The following is a 12,603-nucleotide window of genomic DNA, read 5'->3' as shown; positions in this document are numbered from 1 at the left end:
AAGTATAAATATTAATTTCCTAGATTTTTTAAATAAGTATATATAAGCGAAAATATATTTTTCTAATGTTAAGGAATACTAGTAAGTTACTAGTATTTACTAACATTTTAAAGCTTTTAGTTTTAAACTTTTATATTATAACTATTATTATATTTAAACCTTTATAAAAAATTAGATGGCTATAATTATACTTAACATAGTTTATATATATTTTCTTTTCTTAGTAAGTATAGTAGTTAGTTTAATATAGAATTTCGAAAAACGGCGTTTTTGGTGTAAATGGGGTGCCCAAATGTGGGGGGTGCCCAGAAGTGGGTGTGGGACGTTACCTTATTCATGTTTCCATGTCACACACCAACGACAGTGCCAGGTCACAAAATACAGGTATCAGCGGCATGTTTGCTATCGCCATCAGCCAGCGGCAGCCCTAGGTCAATGCTAATCATCACTTACGGACGCCCCCTAAATCTGACCCTCACTTCATTTTTCTTTTTGCGACATGACCAGCCGGATCGTCCTTCTTTGGCAGCTTATCATGTTTCTAGGCCTATAGAGTTCTTTACTAGCCAACCCAGGTCTGTTGGGCTGGGCAAGCAATGGCGACAAACCAGCGTCACCATCCAGCAAGCTTCAGTCCTGCATTTTCCACCCTCCATCAGCAACGGCACCGTCTGTTTGTCACCAACGGGCAACGTGGGTTGCAAATGCTGCAGTTTGTCTTGTCGCATATCCACCCACCGGTCCCCGGCTCGCCTCCTCGTTGACGAGGGTTCCAGGTCTTGGGTGGGAGCTAAAACATGTAGAAATAGGTAATGCGTACGTACATGCCGAACTTATCGAAGATTGCCTGGGGGAAGGACAGATGTTTTGCTTTCCCTCTGCCCACGTTACAATGTAGCAATGTCTGCTACCTCCCCCTTCCATGGAAAGAACCATTCTAGTTCATCACCCCCTCCTTCCTGGAGTATGCATGGGTTGCTCCTTTCTGCCAGCTCGCCGCCAAAATCACCACGTCCTCGTCCTCAGGTCGTGCATGTGCAGGTCGGGTAGTTTAAGCTTTGGCATCCTGTCCTTCCCAGGTCCCTTTTCCCTGCCAGTAACGCCCTTGCAACCCCTGAGACAGACCCCCCGAGAGTCCGTGCCCGGTAGCTCGGTACCTTGTCGATACCTTGCTCGCCAGTCGAGCCCCACTCTCCAAGCGTCATTGTGCGGTGGGAAAGCGTGAGGGAGGTGACCCTTAGACTGCCAGACCCTACCTACTACGTAGTACTTAACTTGGTTTCCTTACGCAATTGCCCTCCCTGAAGGATACGTACTGAATATTTATCGGAGGGCAGGAAGAGTTGCACACTGGCAGTGACGGTGGTACTTGCTCAATGCCCGCTACCTTCACCAATTCTTACGAACCTGTCGCTAGTGCTGCTTTTGGCCGTTGGTCGTGCCTGCTTGTGTTGCTGCTCTTGCCGCTCTTGCTGATGCTGAGCCTCCTCTTCTGGAACTCTGCTAGACCTGGCGCCGCACCTTCACCTGCACCTGCTAGAAACGTAAAGGAATTCCTTCCCCACGTCCTGCGTCCCACGTTCCACAACCACACCCATACCTACGCCCACCCTACGCCTACGCCGCCTACGGCGCTCACGTCCCACCACCTTCCTCGTCCTAGTCGCCCCAGTTCCTTCCAGTCACGACCGCTTCTTTCGCCCGTCACGGCCTCTTTCCCTCCCCTTCATCTTTTTTTTTGTGTGTGCTCCTTCTTCTCCGGATTTCCTGGTGGCGTCAATTGCGTCTTGCCTGCACTCTTCGGCAGGACCTCGCGTTGTCATCCATCCGACCCCAATAGCGTCCCCTGTGTTTGCCGCCTCCGGTTCTCCGATTACGATCCCGGCAGCTTTCGTTCCACTGCTTTCGCCATCCTCTTTCCGCTCTTTGCGGCCAACCGAAACTCGCAACAACGGCACTGCTTCTTGTCGGGAAACGAAACGAAACATTGTGACTGCATCTCTCTCTCTCTCTCTGTCCCAGCTTGTGTGAGTTTTGTTGTCCCGGGTCACCCACCATATTGTTGAATCACCAACTGACAACAAGTGCTCGTGTTTCCGCAGACGGGACATCGCTGCTCAAATAAGAGCTTCTAGCGATTCCGGCGACAGGTCTCGACTCCTCCTCTGCCGCTGCCTCCAGCTGTGCCACTGTTACCAACAGTATCGAATTGTCTTCGAGCCGACTTCTCAGTCTACCTTTGCCGAATAATCCTCACTTTCCCAGCCGCCATATCGCATGATACGATCTGCGACATTCAGCGTCGTCAACAGCCCCCCCAATACCCGGATCTACAGCTTCAAACACCCCGCTTGAAGACACGACCCAGCGTGCACTCTCTGTGTTGATTGCCAGAAAAGAGCGGGTAATAGCTGAAAACAGATCAGAAAACGTCAACAGTTCCATATCGACTAGGATTTTCAAATCCCGACGTTTCCTGTCGTAGGGCAATACCGCCTCAAACCGACCAGATTATAGCATGAGCCATTGCTTGCTTCTCTGCCCTTTCACTACTGCACACTTCACCATCTAGGAACGGCGGCAATACCGCACACGGGCAAGGAGAGGGCTCCTCCCTCCCACTGCCTTGCGAAGCATAGGCGATAACTCGGGTGTGCGTTGGCAAAGCCCTTCGGGAAGCTTTGGCCCTCTGCCCTTCCACTGGGGTGGAGAGCTAGCCGGCAAGGCACATCAGAAACCTGGCTTCGATACGACCACGCACGCGGCATCCCTCCCGGACCATGAGGCGGAATCGATCCCCGTCATCACCCTCGCCCTACCGGGCTCTTGCTCATGGCGCTGGTGCCGCAGGGCCCGGCGGGGTGCCTGATTCCATCTCCCTCCTCAGGTCTTTCAACGTCGACACGAACCCAACTCGCCCTATGCGACCTTCACCATTGACTGCGTCGACAATCCGGGATATGCCACTTGACCTTGTTGACCGTATTAGATCTTTCCCGCTGTTTGTATCTGCACCCGAAGAGTTTTTAGCTGCAATTGGAAATCACCTACGACCGCAGGTTCATGCTGCCCAAGATCATATCCTTACCGAGGGAGACGATGCTCGGGCGATGTTCTGGTTGGTGCGGGGTGTTGTGGCTGTCACTTCCCGTGACGGAGAAGCCATTTACGCGGAGCTCAAACCTGGTGCTTTCTTTGGGGAGATCGGCGTACTAATGAACATTCCTCGCACTGCCACGATCGTTGCTCGGACAAAATGTCTTCTCGTTGTCCTTAAAAAGGAGGATCTCCAGGCAGAGTTGCCCAAGTTTCCAGATATGGAAAAGGCAATTCTTCAGGAGGCCCAAGAACGCTTGAATATTCTGAAAAAGAAGCGCCAAGAAGGCGGGCAGGCTATAAAGCCCCCGTCGGCACATATCAATGGAACAAGAGAACCAGCGCCGGGTGAGGTTTCGACAGGCGAAGTCGGTACAATCAAGGAGGGAGCAATTGTGAATTCAAAGAAGAGAAAATCACCAAGTCCAGGAGCCATCGAGGACCCTGCTGCGGGAAGCGCACTCGGAAGCGGTTTTGTCAATGTAAGGAAAACTTTGAAAGAGTTGCCTCTCTTCTCGACACTGCCCCCCGACATCCTCCACTTCCTCGGCTTGAGCGCCCAGCCGAAAACATACTCTCCGTTTACGGACATTATACAGCAAGGTTCAGCGGGAAATGAGATATTTTTTATCGTTCGGGGGGAGGCGGAAGTAATTCACGATGCGCCCAACACTCAGGAGCCCTTCAAAAAGTTAACACGTGCGTCATATATACGCCCTAGATTGAAAGCTGGCCAGTATTTTGGAGAGGTTGCAAGCTTGGGTTTGTCGGAAGGTCGGACGGCAACTGTGCGCGCAATCACCACAGTCGAATGCCTGGTGATCCCAGGTGACGCGCTAGACAAACTATGGAGTCGATGCCCACCCGATATCAAGTCTCAAGTGGAAGAGACTGCACGAAAGAGGTACAAGAAGTCGGATGACGACGTAGAGATGGCCGATGCGGATCCTAGGGAACGGACCACCAAGTCAGATCCTCCCACGCCGACTACGCCCAAGGTTCTGCCGCATGTTACATTCACAACTCCCTCAAAACCGACTTCTCCTGCCAAGGACGACAACGACACCATGGAACCAAAGGACCCCGATCCATTTTTAAGCGTTGACATGGAAAACATGCGGAACAGGCGACGCAATTCTTTAGCCCCTCCTACCCCGCAGTCCGATATGTCTTCGCCGACAGGGGTTAATGGTTACCGTCTGCACCAAATTGAGTCAACACCGCTTCGTTTCTCTATCCCCCAGTCACCTCCCGAGTCGGAAGCACCCGTTAAGCGAGCCCGAACGTTACCTCGCCGGCCGCACCCAGCTCATGTCCATGCTCTATCGGACGACATGCTTGTTTTAGCCTTTCGTTTCTTGGACATCGCGGAGTTGATGCGTGCGCGCCTTGTTTCGACCCATTGGCGGAGGCTGTTGACTACACATCCTAAAGTGTGCCTTGACTTGGATCTTTCAGAGTACAACAGAAGGGTTACGGACATGGCCATTAGGTCATGTATTGGTCCTTTTGTTGGCACGCGACCGGAGTCCATCGACATAAGCAACTGTTTCCATATCACTGATGATGGCTTCCGTAGCCTTTGGGAAAACTGCGGCCGCAATGTGAAACGGTGGAGGATGCGTTCTGTGTGGGATGTCTCTGCAAACCAAATCCTAGACATGGCCGAGAACGCAAAAGGCTTAGAAGAGGTCGACTGGAGCAACTGTCGAAAAGTTGGTGATAACCTCCTTGCCCGTGTCGTCGGCTGGGTGGTACCCGAACCACCGCCGCCGCAGCCTGCCAGCAAACAAATTGTTATTTCTAGCTCCTCCGCGAAAGTTAAACCTCAGAAAGCCGCAGCACAACAAGCACAACAAGCACAACAAAGACCAGCCAACATTCCCAAACCAGGGACGATCATTGGCTGCCCTAAACTCAAACATCTCAACTTATCATATTGCAAGCATATCACCGATAGGTCAATGGCACACATGGCGGCTCACGCTTCAAATCGCCTAGAGTCATTGTCTCTTACGCGCTGCACGTCGATTACCGACGCAGGTTTCCAGTCATGGGCCCCATACCGGTTTCTCAACCTATCGCACTTGTGTTTGGCTGACTGCACCTATCTTTCGGACAACGCCATTGTCGCACTGGTGGGCGCGGCCAAGAATTTGACGCACTTGGATCTATCGTTCTGCTGCGCACTTTCGGATACCGCAACAGAAGTTGTAGCACTTGGGCTGCCACAGCTTCGCGAACTTCGTCTAGCGTTTTGTGGCAGTGCCGTCTCGGACGCTAGCCTTCAATCTGTGGCTCTACATCTCAACGAATTGGAGGGTATTACCGTTCGTGGTTGCGTCAGAGTAACAGGTGGCGGCGTCGAGAACTTGCTTGAGGGGTGTGGGCGACTTGAATGGGTCGATGTCAGCCAATGCCGGAACCTCGAGAGCTGGATAAGAAGCGGAGGCGTCATGAGATGGGGATTTGATGAGCGCGGCGGCAACGGTATGTCACCCGGCCAAGTGCCTTTGCCGTTGCCAAGCCCGACGCCGACTCCGACAACGGATCACGTCGGTTTGAGTGGCAGACCGCATGCACTCAGCTTCCGTCGACGGGCGAGAAAACCGGTACGCTTTATCGTTGAGAAGGGGGCATTCGGATTGAGATGAGGGGCGTACACAATTGTGATGATTTATGAGAGATGTTTTGTACGATGTGGCTATTGTACAGAGGATATTGCTGGATGGTATGTAGAGAAGGGAACACGGTTACGATATCGGCCTTGGCTGTTTGTCAGGAGCTACGGACGGCATTTCTGGGGTATCATATTTGGAATTTCTGGGAGATCTGGCTGGATGTAGCCGAGGATAGACTGGATATGGTGATACCCTATTCATTTGGCTCTTGTCATGACGGCATTCAAAACTGTCTCTTTTGGTGAATATGGTGTACAAATGTGAATGGGTCCATCATTCTTTAATTATCTCGGTACAAATACAGTGACCTACGCTGCCTTGACTCTCTGCTGCTTAGGAAACCCTAATCCCAACAGGAACAAAGCCCTCGCCAACCCAGCCAACGCCGTGATAGCAACCGCACCCCAATCCTCAACCCGCCACGTCAGTGGATTCGACCTCCCCTGTAGCGCATACGAAGAAAAGGTCCCGTATAAAAGAAAGGCGTCGACGACGAGCACGGAAAGCTGGTAGACACGCCACACCTTGACGTCCGATGTCGTGCGCAGGAGGACGGTGGAGAGGATCGCGTTGGAGATCAGGTGGCCCGCTATCTGGGAGTGCAGGGGCAACGAGTATTCCGCCAGCGAAGCCGACAAGGTCGTCGAGGTGAGGGTGGATGCCGGATGCGATGTCGCCGGGTCTCTGAGGGCTGCCGGGGTGTATGAGGGGGGAAGATATGAGGATGTCACTGTCTGTGGGGTGAAGAGGAAGAGGGACGTGCCCCAGAGGGCTATGAGGGGGTCGATGAGGGTGAAGAGGTGGCGGTATGCGGCTGGGATTTCGGTCATTTTTTTTTTTTTTTTTTGGTGAGTTTGTGATGTTTGTTATATGTTGGTGGTGCTTGTGATGTTTAGGGACGGTGGATGATGATTTGTTGTATTATCGACGTTTGATTTTCTGGATGGTAGGTATCCGGGGCAGAGGGAAATATTGGATTCCAGTGTTAACGGGATGAAAGGACTTTATGGTTTAGTCTAGAGGCTGATGTTTCTCTTGTGACTGGTGGTTTTATCTGCGTCTTTTTGCCACTACTGGTCCATATGCACTTATTTTTGAGACTTTCGGTCTCGCGTTGATGTCATTTTCCTTGCGCCGGGTGCCCGCGGGGCCGTAAATTTAGCGGTTAGACGCCCCCCCCGAGCCAAGGGAAGTGTGGCCGGTGCGCGTGTTAAGGTTGTGGGGAAGCACACGGGAGTTGGAGGGGAGCTTGGGCCGTTTTACGATCGGAGGGTTTTTGATGGGCTGTTGTTGGGGGGGGGGGGGGGGGGGGGGAAGCTGGTTGGCTTGGCTTTTGAGGGCGCTGAAGACGATGACTCTTTAAATGCTTACAAAACTCCGACCTGAGTGTGATTGTTCTTTTTTTTCTCTTGAGAATGTTTTGTTCAGAATGTCGCGATTACGACCTCCTTGCTGGGTTGGTTTCAGGGTTCAGAATTGCTATTCGCTATCAGATATTGTTTGTATCCACCAATATCCTACCACAAATTTCACCGACCAAAGTCATCATGTGGACATTCTCATGCCAAATTGCAGCTGAGGTTTTCATCTTTATATTGGAGTGAGGGGGAATGAGTTATTTGAATAGCCTTTACGAGTGTTTCTAATACTATCTTTATCATAATGAACTGCGGGCTACTTTTGGAATATTACTCATGATACCAGTGATTAGCCCCCAGATCTGCGAATCGCGTTCCTGCAGGTCGTCATGCAGGCCGGTGGCGTTGGCAGGGCTGTCAGCCAACCCCGCTCTCAAATCCCTCTTTTGCGTTGAAATGCAGCCTCACGGCACTTGTGGCATTTGTCCGTCTCGGCGCGCGAACGTCCCAGGTTGGTTGCCTCCGGTTTACATGGGGAGATGTAACTACCTAGTGCAATGCGGCTTTTAAACACTTCCACGCTTCGCCTATCCGAGTTCATCGGGGACGTGCCAAGATACGCAATCTTGTCACACACATGGGCTGAGGATGAAGTGCTCTTTCGGGACTTGGAAAAGTACCCGTCGGCCACGGCTGGATGGGCCAAGGTGCAAGCTGCGTGTAAGTTGGCGCGCAGTAAGGGTCATGCGTGGATCTGGATCGACACCTGCTGCATCGACAAGTCCAGCAGCGCCGAGCTCTCCGAGGCAATCAACTCAATGTACAAATGGTACCAGGAAGCTGTCGTCTGCTTCGCCTACCTTGCTGATGTGCCCTACTACGAACATGGGACCGTGGCGCGCACGGCGGCGCTGGCGAATAGCCGATGGTTCACTCGAGGATGGACACTGCAAGAACTTCTCGCGCCGGTGGAAGTCTACTTTTATTCTTCTGACTGGAGACTCATATCTTCACGAAAGGAACTGAGAAGCGACATTGAGGAGATCACGGGCATTGAAGCAGCGTACTTGTCGGGTCCGTGGAACACGAATGTGAGCAACGCGAGCGTGGCTCAGCGCATGTGCTGGGCGTCGACGAGAAAGACCACGCGAATTGAGGACATTGCCTACTGCCTACTGGGCATATTCAGAGTCAACATGCCACTCATCTACGGAGAGGGACTCAACGCCTTCAAAAGACTGCAAGAGGCCATTCTGAGAGAGTATGACGACCAGTCCATTTTTGCTTGGGGTCACCTCCAAGATAGCTTTGACAGCCTGCTCACCCCTCCCGGCACGCCTCTTCTGGCTGATGGCCCCTGGTGGTTTGAAAAGGCTGGCGATATCGTGCCTTTCTGGACACCAAATGTCGACGCAAGGTTACGGATCGAACATGACGGCGTCACATTTACCACGCCGCTCTGGAAAGAGGCTGCAACGAGCTGGATTTCTTCGTGGGACGCCAGCGTTCTTGCGCCGTTGCAATGCCGAAGGAGGAGCGATCCCCTCAACTGCATTGCAATACGTCTTTCTATCGCCAACCAAGGTACCAAAATGAGCCCTCAGTCATCAGTCTTGACGTGCTTTCGACAGTCGGTGTCTCTCTACCCTATCACGAGACGTGCCTGGTTAGAAAGGAATCTCTGTCAAGCATTCGTGAATTACTCGGGAGTCTACAAGGATCTCATGGTGGAAACGATAGCCGACAAGGGCTGCGTCGTTCGCACCCTTCCTCGGGGGTACACGGCAATGGAAGTCTGCACCCATTTATGTGACCATGTAAGAAGACCACACGACGGTTCCGAGACGAAGTCGATAATTCCCGTGCCGGGTGGCTTTAAGTTGGAAACTACCACGAGGAATTACGGATTAGCTCATCCCGCCGTGGTCCGTCTAAAGGGACCGTCGCTGCCTGACCTCGCGCTGGTGCTGCAATTCCAGTACCTGTCTGAGCCGAACCCCAACGGCGGCCCTGACGACGTCATCTGGCCAGACTCGCCGGGCTGGATGATCAACCGCGTCGTGGTCGCCCCTGAGGCGTTATCCACGAGGGAGATTGCAATTATTGCTGGAGAAGAATCAAAGGCGTGGACGGTGTCCGAGATTCGCGGGCTGACGGGCTGGGGAAAGGCAAGCTCTGGAGTGCCGGCCGCATACTCCATTCTCAACCGTGGCATTCTGGAGCTGTTTACTGGGTTCAGTTTGAGCCTCACTCAAGACGCCGCGTACGGACCGTATCTCTTTCTGGTCGATGTCGCGGATCCAAATGGTGAAAATGTTTCCCTTGAAGCTACGCATCGGGGGCAGTTCTGTCCCCTTAGAGGACAGGAAATCAAATGATGCTTGGTGACATTCTTTTGATCAGCTTACTGTTTTCGGGAGTGTTTTCATCATAGGTGGTAAGGTTCTCCTTGTCCTTGCTCTCACAAGCCCATTGTTCAGGACTAGAATCTCACACAAAACACTTAATATTGATCAAATTCCGAATTAATTAACTTAATTATTCATATAGCTCCATAAGAATATGAATCTTGAATCCAGTGTATCTACGATCATGGCGCATCCACCTCCCAAGTCTTCCGTAGCCATCTACGACAGCCATGTAAAACGATCATCGTCGCGGCAATGCTGATATCATATCCTGGATACCAATCACAAGGGTACCGATTAGAGTGCTCTCATGCAGGTCTCGCAACGTCTCCGGCAGCGTTGCGTCCATCTCCGATTGCTCCCTGATCTCCAAGTCAGCACCTTGTCCCGCCGCCATGCGCTCGGCATTCACCCCCACGCCCTCAGCGTCGACCTCGTACCGGTGCCGCCCGTGATGAGGGAAATCATTCTCAGGGTCTCCGTGGGCTCTTACCAGGTGATCTTGGTAGTCATCTCCCGTCTCGTACACAGTCAGGCAGTTCCAGCAGATGTGGTTGTAGCACCCCTCGCAAATCACGTGGTCGCAACCGTCGACCTTTTCGATCAGGATCCCGCAGCTCGGACAGTTCTTCGCCCCGATTTCCCTCTTGGCACTCTCCAGCAAGGCGTCCGCGTGCTCCTCGCACGAGGTCTGCTCGTCGTGTTCCTCGGCACAGGTCGTGCAGATGACGACTAGGCAGTTGGGGCACCTCTTCGGGGAGGCGCCGGTACGTTTGGCCGTGGGCCGGTACAGTTGACTGCAACCTGGTGTCGGGCAGCATCTAACCTGGTCTGAGTTCTTTTTGATATAGGCTTTTAGTGACTCGCCGAGTAGCTCCTCAAACAGGTTGCGCGAGAGTTGGCCACGGAGTTCGTCGAGAGTGAATACGGCATGGCAGGGCCGATCGTCGACTATGCTGATGCACTTGAGAGCGTTTCTTGCCCACGCGATTTGGGATCTGAAGAGCCTCACGAAACATCCTTTGCAGTATGCGTGGCCGCAGCTGCCAACAATCGGGTCGTCTACAAAGTCGAGATGGATCGGGCAGATGTCGCGAGCATGTTTATGGGCGAGGAGACGGTCTGCCTGGCTGCTGTTCTCTACTTCTATCGGCCTGTTCAACGTGCGCTGCTCGAGTATCTCTCCGAGGCGACGTTTTACCGTGATGATGTCTTCTCTGTTTTCGCTCGTACACTCAATGGTGATTTGGTCCCCATCATCGGTGCTTGACATTTCTACGCCTATGCTTCTGGCGGTCTTCTCTAAGCTGTCGAGTGCCGGCTTGGTCATTATGAATCTCCAACTGGGGCCTTTCCAAGTTGCCCTGAAGACCAGGGAAGCGGTCAGAAGGCCGGAGGCGTGGAACGGTACGCTGGTGTTGTTGAGTTTGTCGACGGCGTGTCGAGCGTCTGCATCGTCTACGAATCTGGCCGTCGCAATTGTGTATGGTTGGTGCTGAGGCGTCTGCTTGACCTTGAGTGAAGATGCAAGGGGACCGATGGCGGTGAGACTTTTGTTCAGCAGCTCGAGTTGCATTTGATCGTCTGCTTCAAAGCTTGGCTCCCCAAGTTTCACCTCGAGTAAATCAACGTTCTTGTACCCAGCACTCTTCAGAGCGCGGAGGATATCGGTATGTGTGGCAGCAATTGGGACAAGGCCAAGATACATGGAATGTTGGAAGCTGGTAGCCCGAACAGCCTGGCCCAGAACTTCGTACCGTTGCGATGGGAAGCCGCCGTGGGTACCAATCAGCGAGAGCGGTGCATGGATGCCAACTGGTCTCGTGGCCTTGTCCCAGGACAGGCGGATCTCCTTTGCTGATGCGGTGTGTTGTATTGACGTCGGCGTGAGAGAGATCGAAGCTTCAATCTTGCTAAATCTGAGATGCTTCTGCCCCAGATACTGGCGTACGTCGATGGTTTTGGTTGCCTCGAGAAGTTTCGTCGCAAAGAGCGAGTCTTCAACTATCACGTCGGCGAAGTGAGCCAGACCATCTAGTTGGATGTCTATTCTCATCTCGTCGTGCGGAATGCGGAAGCCGAAGATGGCTAGCATGTTCACAATGAACTCGCGTGTGCTACTGCTGGGGATGTTGGTGAACCGGATGGCGGAAAAATCCGAATCGAGAGCTAGCCTGACGACCTCTCCGCCTGCGCCGTAGTGGACGGATGCGCCCATGATGTTGCGTACCGTCTGGTCGCGGATGAGGTTCGATTGGCTGGCTGTAGGCTTCGTGATCGTTTTGCCGTGGGAATGGGGACAGGCGATGGCATCTGGACAACGGCCAAAGGGGTGATATGGGCAGGATACTAGATGGTATAGTTTGCGCTTTATGTAATATCGGCGATCCATGATATTCCTTTCTTAAGATGGCAGACTTGAACACCTATGGTAGCGCAGCGGTGCTTACGTTCGGTGGTTTTGGTTCAGGAGACGAAAGACTTCATTGATTTGATTGCGAGGAGTTAAAATGCATTGATGGCATAGCTGTGAGATGACGGAAGAGAAGTATTACCACTTGTTACTGCCGTAGCGAGAACTGTCTTTTATGATTTTCCAGGGGGTTGTAATGATTCACAAGACCTTGGGAGGCGTGAACTACTCGTCAGAGGCCAGATGATGAAAAAGGAGGCCGTAATAGAATAAAACTCTATCAGAAAAAGTATGAACTTAGTCTGGCATCTGGCAATGCATGGCTCGGGCGCTATTTTTGCCATCCAGGTTTCCGTGGCGCCGCAGCTGTGGGAATATCAGCGACGCCATCTCCGTTCTTATCAGCTGGACTTTTGCTTATTAACTCAACAGCATGTACTGATATTTAAACCACGAGCTGCACTGGGGTTCAACATGACATGTAGTTGAAAAGTGCTTCAGTCGGACTAATGTACACGCATCAGGTATGGAGTAGCTGTCGGGAGGAGCAATAAGTGGCTTACGTCGGTCAGGCAATCCATGGCTGTAAGATTCATAATACTATACTGAATAACGAGTCAAAGTTTGGCGTAAGTATAGGAGTGGAC

General features: G+C 52.3%; 5 protein-coding genes across 5 annotated transcripts; 3 read left to right on the top strand and 2 right to left on the bottom strand.

The window, feature by feature from the left end:
* Nucleotides 1–1,376: 1,376 nt before the first annotated feature.
* On the top strand, nucleotides 1,377–2,250 carry CTRU02_210109 (uncharacterized protein; the record flags this gene model as incomplete). Its single annotated transcript, XM_070205391.1, has 2 exons — nucleotides 1,377–2,027; nucleotides 2,086–2,250. The coding sequence occupies 2 exons, from the start codon at nucleotides 1,377–1,379 to the stop codon at nucleotides 2,248–2,250; spliced, it is 816 nt and encodes a 271-aa protein (XP_070061039.1).
* Nucleotides 2,251–2,780: 530 nt separating this feature from the next.
* On the top strand, nucleotides 2,781–5,750 carry CTRU02_210108 (cyclic nucleotide-binding domain-containing protein; the record flags this gene model as incomplete). Its single annotated transcript, XM_036720928.1, has 1 exon — nucleotides 2,781–5,750. The coding sequence occupies one exon, from the start codon at nucleotides 2,781–2,783 to the stop codon at nucleotides 5,748–5,750; it is 2,970 nt and encodes a 989-aa protein (XP_036587768.1).
* Nucleotides 5,751–6,085: 335 nt separating this feature from the next.
* CTRU02_210107 (uncharacterized protein) lies at nucleotides 6,086–6,607 on the bottom strand (the record flags this gene model as incomplete). Its single annotated transcript, XM_036720927.1, has 1 exon — nucleotides 6,086–6,607. One exon carries the CDS (start codon nucleotides 6,605–6,607, stop codon nucleotides 6,086–6,088), a length of 522 nt encoding a protein of 173 aa, XP_036587767.1.
* Nucleotides 6,608–7,692: 1,085 nt separating this feature from the next.
* Nucleotides 7,693–9,513, top strand: CTRU02_210106 (het domain-containing protein; the record flags this gene model as incomplete). Its single annotated transcript, XM_036720926.1, has 1 exon — nucleotides 7,693–9,513. One exon carries the CDS (start codon nucleotides 7,693–7,695, stop codon nucleotides 9,511–9,513), a length of 1,821 nt encoding a protein of 606 aa, XP_036587766.1.
* A 271-nt stretch (nucleotides 9,514–9,784) lies between these two features.
* CTRU02_210105 (ariadne ring protein) lies at nucleotides 9,785–11,761 on the bottom strand (the record flags this gene model as incomplete). Its single annotated transcript, XM_036720925.1, has 1 exon — nucleotides 9,785–11,761. The coding sequence occupies one exon, from the start codon at nucleotides 11,759–11,761 to the stop codon at nucleotides 9,785–9,787; it is 1,977 nt and encodes a 658-aa protein (XP_036587765.1).
* Between the last annotated feature and the right edge of the window lie 842 nt (nucleotides 11,762–12,603).

Source organism: Colletotrichum truncatum (genome assembly GCF_014235925.2).
Source record: "Colletotrichum truncatum strain CMES1059 chromosome Unknown Contig_0006, whole genome shotgun sequence".
NCBI lineage: Eukaryota > Fungi > Ascomycota > Sordariomycetes > Glomerellales > Glomerellaceae > Colletotrichum > Colletotrichum truncatum.
Note: the sequence above shows the minus strand (reverse complement) of the source record. Positions and strands in the feature narration are given on the sequence as shown.